The sequence below is a fragment of the Cygnus olor genome, chromosome 2, assembly GCF_009769625.2.
Source record: "Cygnus olor isolate bCygOlo1 chromosome 2, bCygOlo1.pri.v2, whole genome shotgun sequence".
In the NCBI taxonomy this organism is placed as follows: Eukaryota; Metazoa; Chordata; class Aves; order Anseriformes; family Anatidae; genus Cygnus; species Cygnus olor.
In genome coordinates this window covers 11,715,415-11,736,194 of record NC_049170.1, presented here as the reverse complement: position 1 = coordinate 11,736,194, position 20,780 = coordinate 11,715,415, and the positions used below count along the sequence as shown (strand labels likewise).

Sequence of the window (20,780 nt, the reverse complement as noted above, 5' to 3'; positions counted from 1 at the left end):
TCTTCAGATTCCAAATATTTGCTCTAACACAATGACAGTTGACTCTTCAAATGCCTGCAGGATGCAGGAATCTAGTTTCACATCATCTGGACTTGTCTAGCAATGAGAAAAAAAATCTCCAGAGCTGAAATTCATGTTTGTATAACCAAGATTTGACAAAAATCTGACTTGTATACTTTGGATTTTATTGCTTGTAAAAGCCCCTCAGGAGCACTGGGCTATTAGAGAATGTTTCCTCTTGAGAACCTAACCAGCTGCTAAAATATACATCATTTTGCATTATTTGCAAAGGACATTGCTATCAGAATATCAAAGATCCAAGAATAGAGAGAGTTACCCGGAAAAGTGAATAATATTCTATAAATCTTGTATCTAACAATTTATGTTCTTTCCTGCTCAGAGGATAGCCACAAGCAGAGAGTGATTTAATCAGATTTATTTGTTATTCAAAGGCATTTAGCAATTTTTATTACTATCACCACAAATTTGAGAGAGTTTGATGCTTGGTATGCATTATTTGGGTACTGTGGCTGTGTTGAGATTGCAGGATAAACAGCCTGGTATTATACCTATTCCCTTACTGAATTAAAGCACAGACACTTCTAGCATGAACACTCATGTTATTTGGCTCAGGCAGAGAATTACGAGGTGAAATTCTGCAACTGCATTATAGAGGAGGTCAGACTAGATCTTGGTGGTTCCTTCTGGCTTTAAAATCCTATGCATTTATATGTGCAAATTTAAAGTTTGGGCTCCGTGAATCTGCAGATAACCCACCCTGAGCAAGTGTTAGCTTTTACACTCAGAACTTTTGTGAGTCTCACAATGCAGCTAAAGTCAGTTCAGCCTTTTTGTGCCACAGATTTTAGGATTAAACCATGTTCTTTAGACCCGAAATTCATTAGTTACACTAACACCTAGGATTTTGACTTTCTTTTCTCTCTAATGTAATGTACACTGTGAAAAAGAGCAGTATCATGAGCTAAATAATTCTGAAAAAGATCAACTGTTTGGGGGAAAATGTGAGTAATTTAACATTTTCTTGATGGTAATCAGAAGTTATATTATGGATTTTATATCAACAAAGACATCCTAAGTCAACATCACAGCCCTAAAAAAGCTTAGTTTTTCTTTTTTCATGGAACCAAACCATTCATACAATGGACTAGACTAAAATTCTGTTCCTCTTGCTTTCTCACACCAAGGCTGGACATGGAATCAGCTCATTTTAGAAGGTCAGTGCAAAGTTAATGTTTCTGCTGGTGGAAGTCTCTACATTTGCTGTCCAGGAACAGACAGATGTTTGATGGAAAACTTACAAGCACACACACTAAAGCACACGCAGTTAGATAAAGGATGTGTCTAGAGTTCCGCTCCTCTTCAAAGATTCAGGTGTAGTGATCAATCTTTAGGAAAGCCCAGCACTAAATTCTCACCTTGAACCCTCGTAAATGTCCAGAACAGCAAGGTCTGAAAGGCACTCAGGCTCCTACTGGCCACAGGGGTGAGCTTTGCAGCATTCCCTTGGTGCCCTGGGGCTTGGGGACGAAGGCTGTCTGTGTCCCTTTCGGTGACACAGTCCCCAGCTGCACAAAGACAGCCCAGAGCCTCCACTCTCCCCTGCACAGCTCTGCTGGCTTCCCACAACACACCAAGCATATACACGCACTCCAGATTTGCAGGTGATAATTTGCACAAGCAAATACATACATATATAAAATAAGAAGTTCCAAATGTCTCTACTTCTTTTTCTTAAAGTAGAAGAAATATACTGAAAAAAAATATTAAAAAATGGTATATTTCTTTTACTGAAGTCCATCATCCTTTGGTTAGATTTATAGAGGAAAGACAGTCTGCCACAGAGTCCAGAAACTTCCTTCCTTTCCATGAGCTTTGTCTTCTGACTCATGGAAACTCTGTCTGAGCTTCAGGCCAAGCTCCTTCCACCATGACTCAAGCCCTAGTCCCACCATGCCCCTGGTTTGCCAACACATACTGTCTGTCCTTCCTCCTGTATGGTTTCTTGCTCTGCACTCTGAGCTCATCAGACTTACACATCTCATCACTAGCACCTGGCTCCCTTCATCTTCCATGCAGATAAGGTGAAGAAATTATTTCTCCCATCATCAGCCAACCCATAATAGCAGGGCATTCCCCCCTGAATAGCTGCGCAGAAAGGTTTAATGATGACCATTGCCCGTGGTTTGGTAGAGTAGTACAATAGTGCTGGGAGTGCAAGGAGGAGACCACCATGACACAGCAGCCTCATAGCATAAACCAGTGTTCCCAGGTCATTTATCATTACCATACAAATGTGTGCAAATTTGAGGATCTAAATCCAAGTGTTCAGTGCTAAGGTTAACTTAAAAAATTGGTTCTTGTCTGGGTGTCCCTTTGGAGGCTGAGTTGTGCAGTGCACTGCTCTTCCCCAAGAACCTCTTCCTTGATACACCTCAGCAACTGGACTGGAGATCTTAAGCTGACCTAGGTGATGTATTTACTCTGGAGAGGTGCCAGCTTTCCGTGCATCCAACTTGCATCTAATAGTGTATGAACGTACCAGTAAATGCATGAGACGAGGCGCTTGTCCTCTTCCAGAACTTGGCCTCTGCCAACTGCCAATCCGCAGCTGCCCTTGAAGGGTGCAGGCCTGAAGAACGTGTTTACACAGGATTTGAGGGAAACAGTCCTCACAAACATTGTCTTTATACAGCAAATAAAAGCCAGAATTCAGCATGTATCTTGTAAGCTCTGGCCTTAAAATTGTTTTCTTACTACAGCTTCTTAAAAGGTCACCCTTAAAAGACTGTGTATTTTCTTGCTACCAGGTTAATGGTCATCAACTTCCTTGTACTTCACAGAAACGGTGGCATTAAGCCTGGAGGTTAAATAAGACCTAGAACATCTAAATTATACCTCCACTATGAAATGTCACAAACAGTAACAAAGGACCTCCAAACTTGGCATTACAGCCCTGACAGTCTATTCCTGTCCCATGGATAAGGTTTGTAGTTTACGTTGTAAGCTAGAGGAATCTTTTTTGAGAATATTGTCGGAGTATTGCAAGGTAATCTGGTCTTAAAGCACTGTTTCAGGATTTAGCAGTGGGAATCTGAAGAGCACGTTACAAGATGATTTGGGCACATTAAACTATATTTAAATGTAGCGTATAAAAATGCAAGACTAAAAGTCAGTGTTAGAAACTGGCATTCTTAGATCTATTTTAGCGTTAGCCCATCGACCAGAGCCATTGTTAACAGAAGGCTGAGCCTGACAAGGTAACTGTTAAGAAAAGCTACTTCAAAGGCTGCATATTAATGTAAATGAAAATCAATTAGCACAGCGAGATCTTCAATTAGAGATGATTTGTGCACATGATTTGTAATTCTCCCTCTTAACCCCTTTCTGTGTGACTGAGATTTCAATTTCAATCTTTCACCACGAGGTATATTCCAGAAAACATATATAAACCACCCACTGTTAAAATACAGATCAAAAACTAATGCACTAGTTCCAGTTTCCAAACCAATAATAGCTAAATGGTCATATAAATAGGAACACCACAGGTGTTCTGCTGAGCACAGGCCACCGTGAATAACAATTTATATTGTGTGAAGCATAGCTGGAAATATCGGTAATAGAAACTGTGGTACAGGAGGTTAACAACACGCCAAGTGGGTAAGACTTAAAGCTCTTAATAACGACACAAATAGTGTGTCTTTTATTAAAAGCCTTAACAAAATAAGCTTTGAAATTCATCAGCAGTGCGTTTTAACAGACGAGGTTTCCAAAGGTCCCGAGGAGACACTTCAGCCTCAGCTTCAATGGCAGGTGGACACTGCTCCCCAAAACATTGTGAAGCATCAATGCCAATTTCTCCACATCTTAGTTTTGAAGTGATTTGAGGGCAGGCAGGCACCAAAGTTTCTCTTTGAATGATGCCACGTGCAAACCAAGGCTGAAAATAACTTGGGGGGGTGGCTTGGGGATGTATTTCCCCGAACGCCTTGCCGGTGGTGTTGGTTGGCGAGGAGCGCAGGAGCCGGCTGGGGCTTGGTGGGGCCGGGAGAGCACGGGGTCTCATTAAAGAAAGGCCGCCTTGGTCTGGGATGCCTCCCAGCTCGCCGCTGGCATTTCCATGATTGACAAACAGGCAAAAATATATTGATTTAAGGATTATCTATATTGAAAACCAGACTCTGGATTTTGTCTTTGTAAACAGTGCAGTAATATCTGCTGTTTGAACAAAAGGAAGGGTATTCTTTCCTTCCATTTAAGCACCGAAAGCTCTCATATTTAGGTGAAAAGGGGAGACATTTGTTTTTGTTGATCCTGCTTGCTGAAGATTTTGTTGTTCTTTTCTTTTTTTTTTTTTTTAATGATCTGTGACTAAGGGAGCAGCGGGTTGATTTTCTCTTTAGTGTAAGGGTTATTAAGGAGCACACAGCATATAAGTTATTAGAGAGATGCCTGGCCTTGAAAACAGCCCTTAAAATCTTGCTCAATTAGGAAAATTCAGAATGATACAGCATATTTCTTCATAGTGAGAAAAGTCACTTTGATATATTGAGGACCCAAAATGTAACACTGCATTGCTCTGAATAATAATTTTATTTTGAAAAGCTGCATTTGAAGTGAGCACTTTGTTACAGATGGGAACACAGCTACTTTCATGCACCTAAATTAGGCTATAGAGAAATTGCTCCTTCAGAAATGAACACCCGTATTGATAGCTTCACTGTTGCTCAGAGAACTTTCCTTGTCATCCACCTTAAAAAAAAAAAATGTTAGGTGCTCAGTTATCAAAGGACCAAGTTTTGTTGCTACAATTCAGTGCAGTATTCATGTTTGTTGGTCAAGGGATGAACACCACACAGAACAAGAGACCTTCCCCCCAATATTTGTCAGTTAAGTCTATTCCTATTGCAAAATGCTGAACTGGCAGCCCGTTAAGGTAGGTCTGTTTATCCACAGACCAGAAACGGAATGAGTAAGTGAACATTTCCCCCATCACTAACATGCTTGTCCTGTGCTCTGAAGGGCAGGAGCGGCAGTGCAAGGGTCTCGTTTTGCTTGGTCAGCTCAGCGCAGGGCACCTCTTTTCCTAGGGCTTGTGCTGGCATGGTGGGACTCGTGCACATGCTCAGGGCTGCTTTCCAGAATGAAACAACCAGCCGAACACTGAACCTGGGCCAGAGTTGCAAGCAAAGCTCCTTCTTTTTTTTTTTATTTTTTTTTTCTCCCTCTTCCCTGCATGGTTGCAGCCAAACTAAGGCCATGCCGAACCAGAAAGCCACCAGCAGCACATCACTTGCCGGTGCCACCCTCATCCTGTTTCCCCCCTGCCATGAAAGTGGACACCAGCCTTGGTGTTGCTCAAGGAAATCCATCAAGACATCCAAGCTGCTTTCCCCTCTGAATCTTGTCTTGTCGATGTTGGCACCTTTTCTGCTTTTTTTTCCCTTTCTACCACAGGATGGTATCTGTTTCTAGGACAGCATGGTTTTTACACCACCTTCTCCCCACCAGGCACGACTTGCTCTCGTGCCGTGTATGTCCCCTGTTTTATTCAGTCTCACCCCTCCACCCAATCTGTCTTATAGCCACTTTTACCTACCACTGCTGATATAGGAGTTTTGTGCCCCCACCCACCCCACCAAACCTTTCTGGGTCTTCTTTTGGGATGGGAATAATGCCACAGACTTCAGCAAATCGTGCTGCCTTTCCGTCTTGATTTCCCAGTGTGTATAAAAACGGGGTTTTACCTCCCTTAAGCATTGTGAGAATTAATTAATGTTTATGAAATGCTTTTGACACATAGGGGCTGACCTGATCGTGCTTATACTATGATTTACAATAATGTAATTCCATTGACATCCCAATCCCTTTATATGCTAGGGTGAACATGTTCAGAATTAGGCAGAGAACTATCTCTAAAGAAAAGGCAGGTTCCATGCAAAGAATTTAAATGAAATAATCACTATTACTTTGTAATTTATGATCTGAACACTATTTCCTATTTTGGTAAATAAAGCTCAGATGATTTCTTGTGATGTGCATATCATTAAAATTCCAATATTGTTGAACATATGTTGTTTTTCTGTTTAGCTGTTTTTATTCTCTCCTTCAATCATACTTTTTTTTTTTTTTTAAGGAAATGTCAAATATTAAAAACAACACCAAAATCTCACAAGCTTCCAACTGGACAGAGATATCACTGTCTAATTTTTTTACTGTCCTCAGAAGCTCATTTGAGGCATAGTGCTGTTATCTGAACTCAACTCAATTTCTTAAGCTTGCATTATTAATTTTGCATCATGGTAAGATATTTATTCAAAGAGGCAGCTAGTGCTTTCCTTTAAAAGTGATGTTATTTGCAGGAATGACCACGCTTTTTTTTTCCGAAATGAAGTTATGCAAATCTGATCAACTAAAGTAAATGTTTCATAAAATCAATGACTGTTTAAATTGTGGGACTAAATTGTTTGTATATAAATATTACCTTTTATATTCCATTTGAGTTTTATGTAGATGAACACATTACTTTAATGACCTGCATTTACAGAGGGAGACAGGGAGAGTCTGACTCTGAAATCCTCGGCAGCCAGATGGCTGCCTTTTCTTGCATGAGATTAAAAGATGTTTCTCATTCACAGCCCTGCTTCGGAGGCAAATTAATATAGCCAGCTAAATTGCTTGTGTTTTTGGAATAAAATTTAAAGAGAACTTTTTAAAGCAATTGGTGTCACAGGTTCCTAGAGCAGATTGCTCTCCAGGTACAGCATGCTGGTTTTAAACATTCAGTAATTAATGGAAAGTATTCCGTGTTAATTGACTGCTTCAGGAAAGGGAAATATAATGACTTCTTATTAATCATGAAAAGAGACATACAGCACTGAGGCACTGCAATAATTGCACTAACGGTTGAGAAATGTTAATTAATGAAAAGAACAATGATGTAAGAAATTAGCTACATAATGCTTGCTGCTGATGGAGATGGTGCTTTAAACACATTATTTAGCATGGCAGTCACTGGTTGTTGCCTTAAATAGCAGGCACCTCTTACCCTCTACTTCAGTCAGCCACAGAGTTCCAAATGTTGCCGGTGTTTTGGTTTTTAATGAGCCAAAATACACTCTGCAAAACTACATTTTCCGAGGAGTTTTCAGTTTGAACTCCTGAACTCAAAACTATTCAAACAGACTGACAGCATTCAGCTTTCATAAAAATATTGTCCAAGGGTAAGAGAGCACGTTAGTGTTTCTGTGGTGGGGAACAACTCCTTTTTAGATGGGCTGAGCTGAGCAGGTTTACTACAAAAGATAACTGCATCACACAACATCTCGTCCTCTTTTTTTTTTTTTTTTTTCCAATTTTTAGCCAGTCACCTGTCCCCTGAAGAACTCAGAACCCATTCATATATGTGCCTAGCATGATGCAAAAATGTGTAGGAAATTAAAATAAATGACGGTTCTGGCAACTAATCCACCAGTAAGGAACTCAGTCATAAACAGACTGAAGGCCCCAAGGTTTTCACCATCATTTTGTTGCACCTTTGAGACATCAGCAAGGTGAGACAGGTTCATCTCTGGGAACACTTTAGAACGAGTCAAACTATTGGTTACAAATAAATTGCCTATCAGGAACAGGATTTGTTTCATATAGATGTCTTCATATCTGCATGTCCATTTGTGCAAGGAAATGTCAGCCTATGAGGTTCTCAAAAATCATTCACAAGACCTTTGTGATAATTTTGGCAGCCTAAGTCACATGGCATCTTGCCTGTATGAATAGGGATGGTAGTAATGTAGGACAAAGGGTAGGTAAAGGTAGAATAACAGAAGCACTCATTATAGCTCTACCCTTGCAATTGAAAAAGGATATGTGCAGAAAATAAATAAATAGATAGATAGATAAATGGATTCTGCTAAAGACATGCTAAATTAACTTTAATCAAACCAAAATGCTTGTATAAAGAATAGTTCTTAACAGGAAGCCTCTGCAATAACAGAAGACAGAAATATGTCCCTTGAGTCAGTGGCATCACAGTAATCTAAAAACATTGTGTGGGGAGAATCAGTCCTACAGGAGTATAATAAACCATCAGTGCAGTGCTTCATGCATGATAGGACAAGGACAGGAATGGTTTCACCCTTCATCCCTCCAACCCATGTGTTGGTCTTTGCTGATTTTCCCAGGGCTGCTCTCTTGTGGCCATTCCTCCACCCGTGTGTTTTCTCTCTCCCGAATTTCTTTTCCAGATGGAACATCCTTGGGCTCCAAGGTGCGCTCCTCAGCTCCTTCATCGAACCCATGTACTTGCACAGCATCATTGTGGGAAGCCTCTGTCACACTGGTCACCTTTCCCGGGTAATGAGCCATAGAATAGAAGACATTGGTCAGCTGCCAGCTTCGTACCGGCGCAATCAGCTGCTTCTCAGTGGTAAGCGAACACCTGCCTGGGAGACAAACGAGCCCCTCTCCCACTGCTAATTGCGCAGGTCACTGACAGGAAAGTTTACATGTTTGTGAGTAAACGATTAGCCCGTGCCTTCTTTTTTCCTGCTGAGTATGATTTTGTAGAATGAAGAAACATGCTTTTAAATTCAGTGACCATGAAAAAGATCAGTAGTGGATATAAGCTGACTAGGAAACCCGTCAATATACTGTGGGAAAAAGGTATTCATAATAAAAAATAAATAAAAAATAATAGAAAAGAGGGAGTGTTCAGTACTTTTTAGTTTAAATCTTTCATCCTGCTCTCCCTCACCCAAAGAGGGTACAAAGGTGCAGAGCCAAGAGAAGCTGTCCTCACATCTCTGGACCCATGCATGCAACCCCCCACCAGTGCCCCTTAGTTGGAGCCCTGCTCCTTCACCAGTCGTACTCAGGGCAAACGGCCATCAGATGGCTGGGGGTTCATGCAGGAGGCCCTGCCTGCTCAGGACACCTCCTGGAGGCATTGCTGCTCCCTGCTGAGCCAGCTGCCAGTTTTGTGAGCAGCTTGGTGGTTCCCGGCTATTTTTTGGGCTTCTTCCATTGCCACCACTTCTTTCCAGCCCTTCTCCCTACCCCAGGTCTCTGGTCCTTTCTTCTTCATCTCTCCCCATCTCCACCCCAGCTTCCTTAACCCCCAGCCAGGCAGCAGCTGCCCAGCCTCATCCCAGCAAAATCCCACAGTCTTGAATGCCTTTCAGATCCCCATGAGGCATGTGAGTGTAAGGACACCAGCTCTGCACAGAATCAGACCCTTATTTTGCTCTTAGACACTGATAACTGTTTTCCAGGAGGATTCACTGAGACACCAGTACGATGTCAGGAGTACAGAAATGGGAGGCTGGGATGCTTTAGTAGGGTGTAACATTGCCTTTCATAGCCCTCTAGGTCCCTAAGTCAGGCAAGTGTTGTTTTATCCTTTATCTATTTCTTGTTTTTTCTTTTTTTTTCTTTTTATGTATCCTTGTGACAGAATTAGTTTAGCTGAGGCAGAAGTGATAGTTTAGCCACTGGGGAAATTCTCAGGTTCTGTGTGGTTTAGTACATCTGGTAAGTGTAATATGCATGTACGTGTTATAAGGTGAATAGGTCAAAAGGCTTATCTTGTTTGAACAGCTTATCTCAATTTTTAACTCTTCAGTGCAGCTAGCCAAAGCCTGTGTAATGCAAGTATGCAGGAAACTGTGCTCCACACTCCTCGTCCTCCTCCGTGTCCCTCCTGCCCTGGTCCAGGCTGGGCACCACTCAGCCCCCTCTTCCTTCCCACACCACACCATGGGAGGGAGGAAAGAAAAACCTCCCCACTTCCCAAACCTGGTTGTTATTTTGCTAACATACCCCTGCTTGCAGGAGGCATCTGCATCTCCCACCGGGGAAGCTGTTCGCATCCCGTGCCTCTTCTGCCAGCCCTAGGTCATTGCAAGCCCACCCATACATTAAGATCAAAATCACACCCAGCCTGACCCGCTGGAGGACTGAAAATGCAACAAGGGATTTAACCACAGAATAGCCATTGTTTGGCTGGGTTGGACTTGCAGAGAAGACGTAATGGCTCAAGTGTGTGTTTATATCCATAAGTAATTGCCAGAGATTTCAGGGCAGTTAGAAGTGCATCAAAGGGGCACTGGTGGCAATCTAAGCAGCTGCATGCTTCGTGGCTGGCTTCCTCCTTCCCTGAGACTTCTGTTTGAAAAAGCTTTTGCTTTGCTTTCAGAAGTGTTTGTGGGTTTTCTTCAGCCTAGGAGAAGCAGTGGGAGGAGTCTGTCTCTCTCTGTCTACATTGTTTTTGTCTCTAAAGCCATTATTTGTAATCTTCCTTCCCCCACAAGTCCTAGGGAGCCCACACTGCAGCCCTGCTTAAAACTTACATCGCTGAGGCTTATGCTGCATTTCTCTTAGCTGGAAAACTGTGCCGACAACATATTCAGTGACTGTGGGAATGACCACCTACCAAAAGCTGTACCGAATTCATTAAAGACCAAACCACAGCGACCTCGACCAGGCCATTCCACCTCCCACTCCCCTCGCAGGGATCAGACCAGCTTGGGATTTTAAATTGCAGGAGACCTCCAATTATAAGGAGACTGATTATTTTGGCACTTCGTCATAATGCTACAAGCATTTCAGTGGAGAGAAGAGTCATACTGTGTGATGAGATATCGTGAAATATCTCCTTGGCCCCACAGATAAATAATCAGTGAGCTTTTCTACTCATAGTAGTCCCGGCCAGATGGAAATCCTTTCATTCACTGGAATTACTGTTGGGTGTGTGTTTTAAAAGAAAGAAAAACACTGTTTAATTTTTATTTCTCTTTCTCTTAAGACTGAGGCCATTCTAAAGGGTATAGTGAAGAGGCAAGAGGCTTTGCTAGGAGGGAGAGGAGAATGAGAACAGATTTCATTTCATATCCCACAATGCTCAAGTTCATATTGTTTGCACAAAGCCTTTTCTTTTCCTTCAAGTTCCTACAGTCTCCTATTGTACTCTTTGTTGTGTTGGTTTTAAGGAGAATGTTTTACATAAAGGAGAGAAAATGATCTAGATTATTTGGGAGTTACCTTTCAAACAAAGTCAGAACAATTACTTGTCAAAAGGAAAACTTGAAGAAAAATGTTACAAAAAGGATCAAAAACAACAATCATAGAATATATCCAGGTCTGCCATCCCATTTGCGCGTGGCATGAGTCTCATGGTGTTTGCTTTGAAGCCTCTTCTCTTGCATTCAGACAACGATGTGAAAATATCTTCCACTTACCTAAATATGCATACTGACATATGATAGCTGGGAAGAAAAAGTGTGAAAGCAGAACTGGCACAGAGCATTTTCCAGGCATAGTGCAAGCCCCCTGCTCTCAAAGACACCCACCAAGAGCAGAGGGAGGTCTGGGGCTGGGCATGGGACGGGGTGTACAGCCCACACCTCCCCACTGATGGGCACCCACAGCCTGCTCTGGCCCCAGTGCAGCCTTTCTGTTTCTTCTGCGCAGTGTTTTCACGGCCTTCTTACTGATTTTGTGATCCATGGCAGCTTCTCACGGGAGGGTGTTTGCTATCGCATTTTTTGGCACTCATTCTTTTTGGGTGCTATCTTGACAGAGCCGATGTGTAGTGTCAAACAGTAGATTTTGATCTGTTTGCATCTTGTTCTGTACAGAGGCGTTTCAATAGCTCCAGGAGCTATCTGATTTTCAGGCTTTCAGTTTATAGTCTGTTGCCTAGGTGAACTGGAATCTTAGATGCAGACTGATCTGCTATATCAGGTGAAAAAAAAAATGAACGAGGTATTAATACGCCATGAATGTGTTTACAAATCCTGGGTGAAGTTATGATTTAGCTGTAATTCTCTTCTACACGGTAGTGAGTTTGGTCCCAGTGACTGAGCTGATTTCTGCAGTTCCAGCTTTGCCACCAGTACAAAGTGGATGTGCCATATATTCTTTTCCCTTCAGTGGCCACACTTCTCTCACTGTGTGTGCTCAGTCCTGCCAGGCTCTTGCAGCTCCCTCCCAGGGCAGAAGGGACCATGCTGGAAGGCGCAGAAGGGAAGCATGTCCCTCGCTGACATTGCTGAGGGGCCGCAGGCAGGAGCTGCCATGAAGGCAGCATCCCCACCACCACCAGCCCTGCACAGCCCTCCTCCTCCATCACAGTCCCTCTCAGGGGCTTATCCAGCTCGCCATGTTTAAAGGTAGTGGCAGATGCCTCATTTCTACCAGTTCCCATCTCCTCCCACATCATCCAGTGCCCACGTTGTCCAACATACTTGGACTGCTTCAGATTGCTCTGTCTTTTCCAGCTTGGGAAGCTCCAGATGTTAGCTGTCTGCTCCCAGAAGCACTAATGAGCAGGGCGAAGCAGAGCTCACTCCCGTACTGGAAAATGAAATACGCACTTTATTCCTCTTATCTCCTCACAAAGACTAATCTTTTCCTGGTTTCAGGAACAAGAAGAGGGAAAGAGGTAGACATCATGAAAAGGACAATGTTCAGTAAATGATTAAGAAGGGTCAGGAATACACCTGATTAGCGATAACTCTGGCACACAGACATCCACAGCTGACCTCGTAGCCTACCCTCCGTTAGAGCCAAGGGAGATCTCACCCACGTAGCCTCCATAGTGGACTGCAGATTGTTATTCAGATGTCCAAAACTGGCCATGTGAATGACACAGAGGTCATTCAGTCACCACAGGCAACTGAAAACATCACTGCTGTAACTGTATAAAAGTAAAGATGTATCACACTTAAGCATGTCTGAAATACTGCCATGGTGAATTTAACTAGATCTTGAAGAGAGTGTCACTTCCATAGAGGGTAGGCATCTTGTGGGCAGATGCAATGAGAGGAGTGATTTTATGTGTTGGTCTGTGGTGTCTACAGGATCTTCATTAACTTGGATATAATAATCTCTCTGTGGTGCTCGAATGCATCTTTCATATTTTCTTATCCCATGTTTATATCACCTATGATCAAGAGTATCCATCATAGAGAAGGTCCCCACAACTGATAGCAGATAAATACACCAGACCAGGAAAAGCTCACTTGAAGGAACTCATGGCAAAAGCAATTTGTTTAGTTCCTTTAAAAACTGGTCATTCCATTAAAGCCTTTCTGGAAGATTTCATTCAACAACCATGACACTGCTGTCAACACCATACATTACAAACTGAGAGAGTGAGAGTTGGGGTTGTTCAGCCTGGAGAAGAGAAGGCTCTGGGGAGACCTTACAGCGGCCTGCCAGTGCCTAAAGGGGGCTGCAGGAGAGCTGGGGAGGGACTCCCCAGGGAGGGACTGTCAGGGGTGTAGTGATAGGACAGGGGGGAATGGCTTTAAACTGAAACAGGCTAGATTTAGGTTAGATAAAAGGAAGAAATTATTTACTATGAGGGTGGTGAGGCACTGGAACAGGCTGCCCAGAGGAACTGTGACTGCCCCATCCCTGGCAGTGCCCAAGGCCAGGCTGGATGGGGCTGGGGGCAGCCTGGGCTGGTGGGAGGGGTCCCTGCCCATGGCAGGTGGGTAGGGACTGGATGGTCCTTAAAGGCCTTTCTAACCCAAATCATTCTATGATGCTATGATTCAACCTCAGGCATTCCTCAGGCTAACAAAAGGTTTGCCTGCCAGGTAGAAAAAGCTCTATAGGAATTGCACATTATCTCTCTAAGGTGCTCAGACCAGTCACATTTAACCAGCAGTGACAGGAGCGAAAGCATGTGCAGTGCATTCACCCAGGGACATTGCATGTGCTGCAATGAACGACCACATGTTCTCAGCCTCTGAAGGTTTGGTGCTCTCGGTGTTACTGGTGTCCTTCTCTCCTGCCAGGGGTTAGTCATGCTGATGCTCGTCAGTCTGGAAAATCTCCTGGCTTCAGCGTGAACTGGATTGTGGGGAACGCCGACCTGGAGGTTATCAATGCCACAACGGGGAAGAGGAACTGCGGGAGCCCCTCACGGCTCTGCAAGCACATGTTCTTCGCTCGATGGGCAAAGCTTCATGGCAAGGTAAACCTGACACAGTGACGGAACATTGCTGCCTGCCCATGGTGGTCTAGTCCTTACCCAGGAATCAACCCTGTCTGGCAATCTCATGGTAAGAGACCCTGTGGGGTCAGGTGCAGTAGCTGAGAGCACAGAGAAAGCCAGCAGCAGAAACCCAGGCAGGTTTGGAGGGGAGATGGGTGTTCTGGCTCTCCATGGCACTGGAGCCAAGCTCAAACGAGCAGTGAAAAGCCAAGACAGTGCTGAGTGTCCACACAAGCAGAACTGGGGAATTTTTCACGTCTGACCCCAAGTATCTCTTTGTCTCCAAGGGGAGTGTTCAACTCACCAAGTCTCAGAGGCCTGAGGGATGTATTTGTCATTGCCCTGGAGGCATCTACATCACTTCGTTGCCTACACAGGGGTTTAGACTCCCAACTTAAACTGCTCCCAGTCTCACCCAAGTTAACTGACAGAAGGAGGTGCTATGGATTGCCCATTCCCCTCTTCTTCCCCACTCCCCCAGATGAGTTATTTATTACTGACAAATCTATACAATGACAAAGCTGTTTGTCACAAGGTGAGTGACCAGGTGCTGAAGGCTCTCTGATTTCATTACACTCAGCAGCAGTACAATCTCATGGCATTAAAACTACAGGCTGTATTAGTTAAAATAGCCACCAGTCCTCAACAGCCCCACTTTCTCTAGGAAAGATGGCCATGAACTCCCCTTATTTGAAATGGTACCGTGGTCAGCCTGCCTTCACGCTTCACTTTACTTCCCACAGACAGGAGACAGTGGCAGGTCAGATGGATGGTTGAAAACTAGAAGGTGGAGCTTAGGGATGTAGGAAATGTAGGAAGAAGCTTGATGTGGAATAAAGAAATTAAAGCAAAAAGGGTTCAGGCAAGAAAGGAGAGCGAGAGGGAGTGGGGAGCAGGGAGCAACCACCCCCTGCCAGGGCCAGGTGAGTGCCTCAGCACCTTCCTCTTGCTGACAGGTGGGAAACATGAAGCTGAGGAGATCTGGTTACGAGCTTTTTGAAACAGAAATGGGCCTAACAAAATGAGAACATTTTCTGCATTCAGGCTCCAAACCAACCCGGGGAGAAGGGGTGATTTTTAAAGTAATTTCAAGCCAATGTTGTTGCTTTACATGAATAGGATTTGGCAATTTATCAGGGAGCACATTGTCTCCTGAACGCTTGTATGAGGTGTTTTTCTGTCATTATTTCTGGTTCTGAAGTCACTGTTTCTCCTCTTGCCTGACATTTCAAGGAGGTGCTGGTGGAGGCAGGGACCAAGGCAGCAAACCTGACCCTGCCACCTCCAGGAGGAGCAGCAGGGAAAAAGTAGTGCGTCTCCAGCCCTCCTCCTTTCACTGCTGTAATGTTATTTTGCTGTAATGAGGCTTATCCAGAATCATCCTGTAGTCCATGTAGGGTGAGAAAAAATGAGGACAAGACAAAAATGATTTTATTAAGTGCCCAATCCTTTTTCCTATGGGGAAATGAATGGGAAAGAACAAGGCAGAATGACGGCAGGGAAGTCTGCAGCTGCTTCCACTGCCAAGGTCATCCAGGAAGGCATAAGGACAGGCATGGTGGGGAGGTGTGAGGATGAGCTCAAAGGGCTTGTTCTGCTCTGCAGGACACCCCAGGAAAGGCGTCTGATGGGACTCATCCATACCAAGCAGTAGCAGGGACCTGGAGGCTGGGGACAGCAGAAGGGACCAGCCTGGGCTTCGTGCCCTGTGCTCTGTCACAGTGTGGTGACACAGGTCCCGACCTGCCATGGGACGGGAGGTGAAGAACACTCCTGCTGCTACCCAAAATGGAGGGATCCTCACAGGAGCAAATCACGGGACAAGCCAATGGCAGGGCTGTAGGTGGTTTGCGGCCCATGTACACCCAGCTGGAGCATCGCTCTCCCTCGCTGGCTGGGCCTACATACCCCGGGGCCGAGCAGGCCCGTGCTGTGTGCCCAGATGGCACCAAGCGAAGCAGAGCAGCTCATTTCAGGCTGCGTGTTCCTGTGGACTTTTCCTGCAGTCCCTCTTTCACCATTTCTGCTTTTAACAGAGAAGGAAAGCAGCGCTGATCGCTCGCCAAGGCTGTGCTTTGACAGTGTTTTTTCCTACAGGGTGCTATTTCCCTGGCTTGTAAGCGCTGGACTTTCACCTGCCTGCTTGCTTTAAGGCATTTTCCAGATTTCAGTTTCTTTCGTATAATGTCAAAAACTCACCACTGCTTTGGCGCTGTTAAGGCTTTGGCAGGTCAGGGAAAGTTGTCTGCTTGGTCCTTGTGAAAACAGAGGGTGCGTACTGCTGTGTGCGCGCTCGGGGCCATGAGGGCTGCAGGCGGCTGTCTGTCTGTCTGGCAGCACGGTGCTTGCTCCGCTTTCCTGCACCGGCCTCCTTCCCTCCAGCACCGGTACAAATCCTGACACTGAATTCTGCCCTGTCCTGGGCAGGTTTCACAGCATTTCTGACAATAACAGATTAAAGAAGTGAAAGGGAGGGTGCGGCAGGAGACTTTCCTCCTGCAGCCTCCTAGTGTTGCTTTGAAGCCCTGAGCTACTCAGCTAACCTGTGTACATTCTTTAAAGATTCCAAGACAAGACTTTTCCCTTTCTTTTCTAAAAATCATTTTAACCAAGAGGCAGATGTTTGCCATTGCAAAGCACACTAAGATTTGCTGCTGATGATGCCCACTCCAAGGCAAAGCTGTTTACCTCATTCCTCTTTGCAATGGTTCAAAACAGTGTCTTGGGCATTCATTGCTTTCCTGTTGTTTGTTTTTTTTTTTTTTTTTTGCTGTTGTTGTTGTTAAACCAAAAGCAAACACACGAAGCACAGTGATAGTTTGTTTGTTGCTTATGAAATGTAGACAGGAAGATTATACGGCTACTGAAGCCTCCTGTTTCTTTTGGCTCATGGGTTGATTTTTTTATTATTATTTCATTTTTCCTCTTCTCCGACTCTTGTTTTGCAGCTGAGCACACGAACACCAAACCATGGAGACATGCCATCAGTGTACAGCGAGGCGAAGCTGGTGGCTCAGACGTACCAGTCTGTCAAGCAGCAGCTGTTTAAAGCGTTTCAGAAAGCCGGTCTGGGCACCTGGGTGAAGAAACCCCCAGAGCAAGATCAGTTCCTACTAACTGTGTAAATCACTCGAGACCTTTGCTATGTAACCAGATCAAATCAGCTGGAGAGGAGGCTAGGCAGGATGCGTGAGCCGAGGGAATTGAAACAGTTTGGCATTTAATAGCAAACTCCATGGGAATATTTTCTTTTGATTCTGTTTTGGAAATACGTAAATATAAATGTGTCTGATGCACTGAAGTCGACTTTAGAAAACCGCTTTTTAATGACCCCTTCCCAAGAATGTACCTGCCCAAATAATAATGCCAATCCCACAAAGATTCTGCTTTTCATAATTTATCGCTGTTGGTATTAACAATTTGAGGCATTAGCAGGCCACCTGACTGATCCCAAATAGAGTTTGTTTTCCCTCACACAATCAGTGCAAGAGTTGTCACCAAATAACAGAAAATAGTACGCAGAGATGGAAGTACCCCAGGCACACAGCAGGTCTCTGACCATCCATAATCATCCACAAAAAAAAAAAAAAAAAAAGGTATCTAACCTCTATGCAAAAATCATCCAGCTCGCTGCCTAAATCTGTGAGAAAGAATTTGGGCCTTGAAGATATGCAGCATTTTTAAACTGATTCCCACTGCTGTCTCTGAGCACAAAGCCGGGCACCGGCTTTCCCTTGGTGTTTACACTTATTCCCTCTGGCGCCGTGGCCAAACTACTTCCCACCAAATTTTCAATTCTGGCCATGAGTTTTGCACACTGCAAATTTTGATTATCTGAGCCCAGTTCATCCCACATGACCTGTAGGCATCGACAGGAAGCAGGGCCACCTGGGTGTCCCTCAGCCTGTGCTGCAGGGGCAGATGCTCTCCTCTGTCCACCTCTACACTGCCCTGCCAGGGCTGGGGGTGAGGACCACTCTGCTCCAAATCAATCAGGCTGGAGCCTCAGACCACAAAGATCCCAAGGGTCCACCGCTCTAAATTGAGTCAGCGTGAGCTCAGGATGCTCCCTACAGCTGAAAAATCACTGGGTTGGGTAGCCACAACTGAGACATCCCAAACTAGACAGCACGTTTGATACTTGTCTCTTTCCTGCCTCAGTTTCTCCATCTGTTAAATGGGGATAATAATACTTACCTGCTTCATGTCTGAAGAACTTGGCAGGAGCAAAGTTCTCTGGTCAGACACCACAACAGTGTAAGGTGCAGTCACTCTTACTGTGAGTTCCACATCGGCACATAGTCCAGTTGATATAAGTGCAGTAGATACAACTACGAGCTTGGGTAAGATCTTACTCCATGTAAGTTTCCAGATTCTAGCTCTGTATAAATGGCAAGTATTATTATTATTCATATTCATCTGCAGTCTGAAAATCAGGTGGTTTTTTTCAGTTAGGAGATGAGTAACACCTAACAACTAAACATCTCCTTCATAACTGTGGCTGGGTTTAATATTATCTCAGCTTCAAACCATCCCAAACTTAATCAGAAGGCAGAAGATACTGTCATGGGAGAACTGAGCTTTGATAGTCCCACTGCAGAACCAACCTTCAAATGCCCTGTATATTTCTTTAAATGTTTTTGTTTTGTTTTGTTTTCTTTTCTTTTTAAATGACAGAATTTGCGGGTATATAACTACTTTTTTTCTTTTTATTCCTGTGATTCTCTTTAAATCTGTATGTAACATGCTGCTACTGATTTGTGATAATTGTCTTGGTATTTTCTCAGAACTGTCAAGCTGAGTTACTTTTCAAACAACATAAGGCTCATATTTTTCCATGTAATTTCCTTTACACGGGAAACTGTTCCTATCAATAAAGATAGATGCTCTTTGTATAGGGTTTATCATGTTTGGAGAGCCATATACAGTAAATACATTGTTTATTGATGCCCACAATAGAATAGCTACAGTATTTTGATGAGATTTTATTTTTAGATTATAAACTACAAGATGTATCTATAGTGTCTTGTATAAAAACAATTGTGATAAACTAGAATTTTTAAATTAGATAAAAGAAAGCTGTCCCCTCCCAGAAACCTTTTCAACAAAATAATACATTCCATATTAACTACCAAAAATATATTAAAAAAAAAAAAAAAAACTTAGAGTAGAAATAGTTAAGAAAAAAAAAAGAAAAAAAAAAAGAGAGAGAGAGACATGTCAGTAATGGAAGCATTTTGTAGTAACCACTTTGTCAATGCTTTGACCACTTTGTCAGGAATTCTGATTAGAACTCAGAATATTTCTAACATCTCCTGAAGCTTCCCGCTACCTTCACGTGGTCCTTTCCTCCAACACAGCCATCACTGCTGCAACTGCCCTGCAAATCCTGGGCAGCAAAGGCACCTGGGGGCGGCGGGAGGGCTTGTGGTCAGTCCCAGGACTGGTGGGGCAGGAGATGCTGCTCGTGGTGCCAGCAGTGGTGGTCCCAGGGGCTTCAGCTGCTCCCACCAAGGAGAGGAGCCACCAGGCAACCACAGAGGAGGACCAGGGCTCTAGCAGAGACCCGTAGGACATGGGGAAGCATGTCTTCTACTTTTCCTCTTCAAGTTAGTCTTTACCTAGCACACAAGAGACCTCAAAGGCTCCTCCTTACACCTTCCTGCCCTCATCCGCCCTCCTCCAGCCCTGGCACGAAATCAGCTCGCTAAGGTGACAACAAAATGCCACGCCTGGTTATTCTTAAGGACAAAAGGAGAAGTGCAGTCAGATTGAATTATCCTTTGTTGCAAGAAATACCTAAACCTAATCTTGGCTTCAGCTGCCAGAACAAATCTAGGGGTGGGGATCTAACTGAGCCCCTGCTGCAGGCAAGCACCAGCCGATCCCTTTGAAGACAGTGGAGTTGCACCTGCTTGCACTAGGGTTGAATGTGACCTTAGATGTCTACTTCTTCTCGTTATGTGCAGCGACAGAGTGTGGTGGGACCACCTCCCAGAAGCACGCATGACCTACAATGCAGCATTTCCTGAAGCAAAGGAAAACTCACTCAGTAGTAACTCTTTAGCGAAGATTTCTGTACATAACACGCATGAGTGAATGGCAATACTGTACTAATGGCTGTACATTTGTAATATTTGTAAAAAAGAAGAAGAAACGAAAAAGACAACAAGGGAAAATAAATCTGAATTTACATATGTGAATTTGCTGCTAAGTTCTGTAAATGCACTTCAGTGATACCTGATAAGTGAATGTTTCTGTTAAGTGAATAAAATGCCAAGTAAAATTGTTCTTTCGCTGTTCGTTGACCATTTTTCACAGTGGCTTAGACATCAGTTTGCGCTTGCTCCAAGATGCACAAACCGATTTTTATCCATAGGTGCCACGGATCTGCAGACAGTATGTTCTCATTCAGATTTAACTGAGCTGGGTCCACCTCTAACATCATCTTTTTGGGTTACTCTCACACCCCTTTCTTGGGTCACGAGTAGCATTGGCTTCCACCACAGAGGGGCTTCAGAGGGGACGTGCTCCAGCTTCAGCCCTGCTCCAGATGTGGGGGCTGAGCACAGCATGGGCCAGGAAAGGCAAAAGGGGGCATGGAGGTGGCAGCCCCGCACGTGCCCCTCATCCCCATCACCTGGAGGTCCCTGCCAGGGCTTCCCGGCGAGCTGGGAGCCCCCAGCCCACACCTGGGCACTTTGGCCGTGGCTGAGTTCACTGCAGGTGGCTCTCAGCCTGTTTTCTCCTCCAAAAGTAG

The 20,780-nt window shown here is 44.2% G+C and overlaps 1 protein-coding gene across 2 annotated transcripts in view; it reads left to right on the top strand.

The window, feature by feature from the left end:
• Positions 1 to 20,170, top strand: part of ADARB2 (adenosine deaminase RNA specific B2 (inactive)) — a 310,567-nt gene extending 290,397 nt beyond the window's left edge. For both annotated transcript variants that reach the window (XM_040548593.1, XM_040548592.1), the window contains 3 exons: positions 8,262 to 8,443; positions 13,821 to 13,999; positions 16,969 to 20,170. In XM_040548593.1, the coding sequence (XP_040404527.1) occupies positions 8,262 to 8,443; positions 13,821 to 13,999; positions 16,969 to 17,145 (538 nt within the window). In that variant the 3' untranslated portion in view covers positions 17,146 to 20,170. The remainder of the gene's footprint in view (positions 1 to 8,261; positions 8,444 to 13,820; positions 14,000 to 16,968) is intronic.
• Positions 20,171 to 20,780: the final 610 nt, after the last annotated feature.